The sequence below is a fragment of the Notothenia coriiceps genome, unplaced genomic scaffold (assembly GCF_000735185.1).
Source record: "Notothenia coriiceps isolate Sejong01 unplaced genomic scaffold, NC01 NC01_scaffold00019682, whole genome shotgun sequence".
Lineage (NCBI taxonomy): Eukaryota > Metazoa > Chordata > Actinopteri > Perciformes > Nototheniidae > Notothenia > Notothenia coriiceps.
Window position 1 is genome coordinate 1679 of NW_011352383.1, and position 1615 is coordinate 3293.

Genomic DNA, 1615 nt, shown 5'->3' on the forward strand with positions numbered 1-1615 from the left:
GGGGGGGGGGGATGAGGGCCTGACATGTCATCTCATTAGGTACCAGAACATTTTTTATTGGGGCAAATGTATGGTATTCCTCTTCTGTAACACAGTATTATTGTGTTTAAATGTATACTTATTCTAGCCAAGGCCTTAAAGATCTCCTATTATGCTATTTTTAGGCATATATTATGGCTCTCTTTCATATACAAATATATGAAAAACATGTCTTTGATGTGTTTTGCTCAAAATACCAAACAGATCATGCATTTTAGACATCCCTCATATTCCTCTGTTTACGCCCTGTTAGAGAAACGGTGTACATTTATTTCGAGAGGATATGAATGTGTTGATTGGCCCTGAGATTACAGAGATGCCTGCAGAATGACACCTTGTGCTACAGTAGATCCCAGGGTGTTCCCACTCGGCTTTAATTTAATCCCTGCCCACATTCTGCAGCATTAAATGGCAGAACTGAGAGTCTTTTGGCAAACCCGAATAAAAAGAACACATTAAGACCCAAACACAATCTTGACTTGGAGTTTGAAAATCTACAGAGCTGTCAGAAGAGACACACACAGCAAGGCTCTGTAAATGGACACGGGGGCATAAAAACACACACACAACTCAGAGAAAGTTGAAGTGAGTTTGTGCAGCTCTGAGCTCCCGTGGAAGACCCATCTGCCCCCTCGGAGGAGCGGTGAGAAGTGAAATCAGACTCCGCCCACTCACCAGGGTTCATACACTTTTTCCATGACCGTTACCTCATTTTCCATGACCAAAAACATTACTCTTTCTCAGCGTACCACTGAAAATGGTTTATTTTAACATGGAACAGGAAAATAAGGTCTGCATATGAAACATGTTGTGCCGATCTAAAACAAATCCAATAGTAGGCTTACTAGCTCCTACACGCTAAAGCAACTAAAATCTCTCACCAGCAAAACACCTCGTCAGTTAAAATGCCATTTTATTTCATTACTATACCATACAGTATTTATTATCATTATAGTATTACTATTTCGGTGATTAGATAAAATATAAATTCTATTTGATGCAACTTTAGGTACCTTTCCAAAACTTTGGGAAAAATATTGTTTTCCAAAACTTTTCCAGGGCCTGGAATTAGCATTTAGAATTTCCACGACTTTTCCAGGTTTTCAATGACCCCTGACTCACCTTCATCTTCCCCACAGCTGACTTGGCAGCAGAGCGCGTCGGCCTCATCGCTGGCTCCATCTCCTCGGGCTGCTGCAGGAGCACAGAGCTGGTGTTAGGAGACATTACACGGACGCTCTCTCACACGCACATTTCCTCGGATAACACTTCAATTCTGATCCAGAGGAATTATACAGATTAGATGGGGAGCACGTTATGACCCCTAAATTGTTACACAGCAGTCTGGTGTGGTAAGAGGACATTTTCTACATGTGTGAGTAGGGATGGGTATCGTTAGGATTTTATCGATACCGGTACTGCTTATCGGTATGGGTCTTTTTCGATACTTTTCAATAATTTGGTGCTCAAAATTATAGACAAGAATACAAGATGTGAAGATTAAACAGTAATTGTATTGTAATTTTCTTGCAGAAATAACTGTATAACTTATACATTAGCTTCTCAGAAGCAGACA

General features: G+C 40.6%; 1 protein-coding gene across 1 annotated transcript in view; it reads right to left on the minus strand.

Annotated features, from left to right (window-relative positions):
- The window catches only part of LOC104952178 (uncharacterized), a gene marked incomplete at its 3' end in the record, with an annotated part of 2935 nt that extends 1669 nt beyond the window's left edge, over positions 1-1266 (minus strand). Inside the window, exon 1 of the mRNA XM_010778945.1 lies at positions 1162-1266. Within this exon, the coding sequence (XP_010777247.1) occupies positions 1162-1266 (105 nt within the window). The remainder of the gene's footprint in view (positions 1-1161) is intronic.
- Positions 1267-1615: the final 349 nt, after the last annotated feature.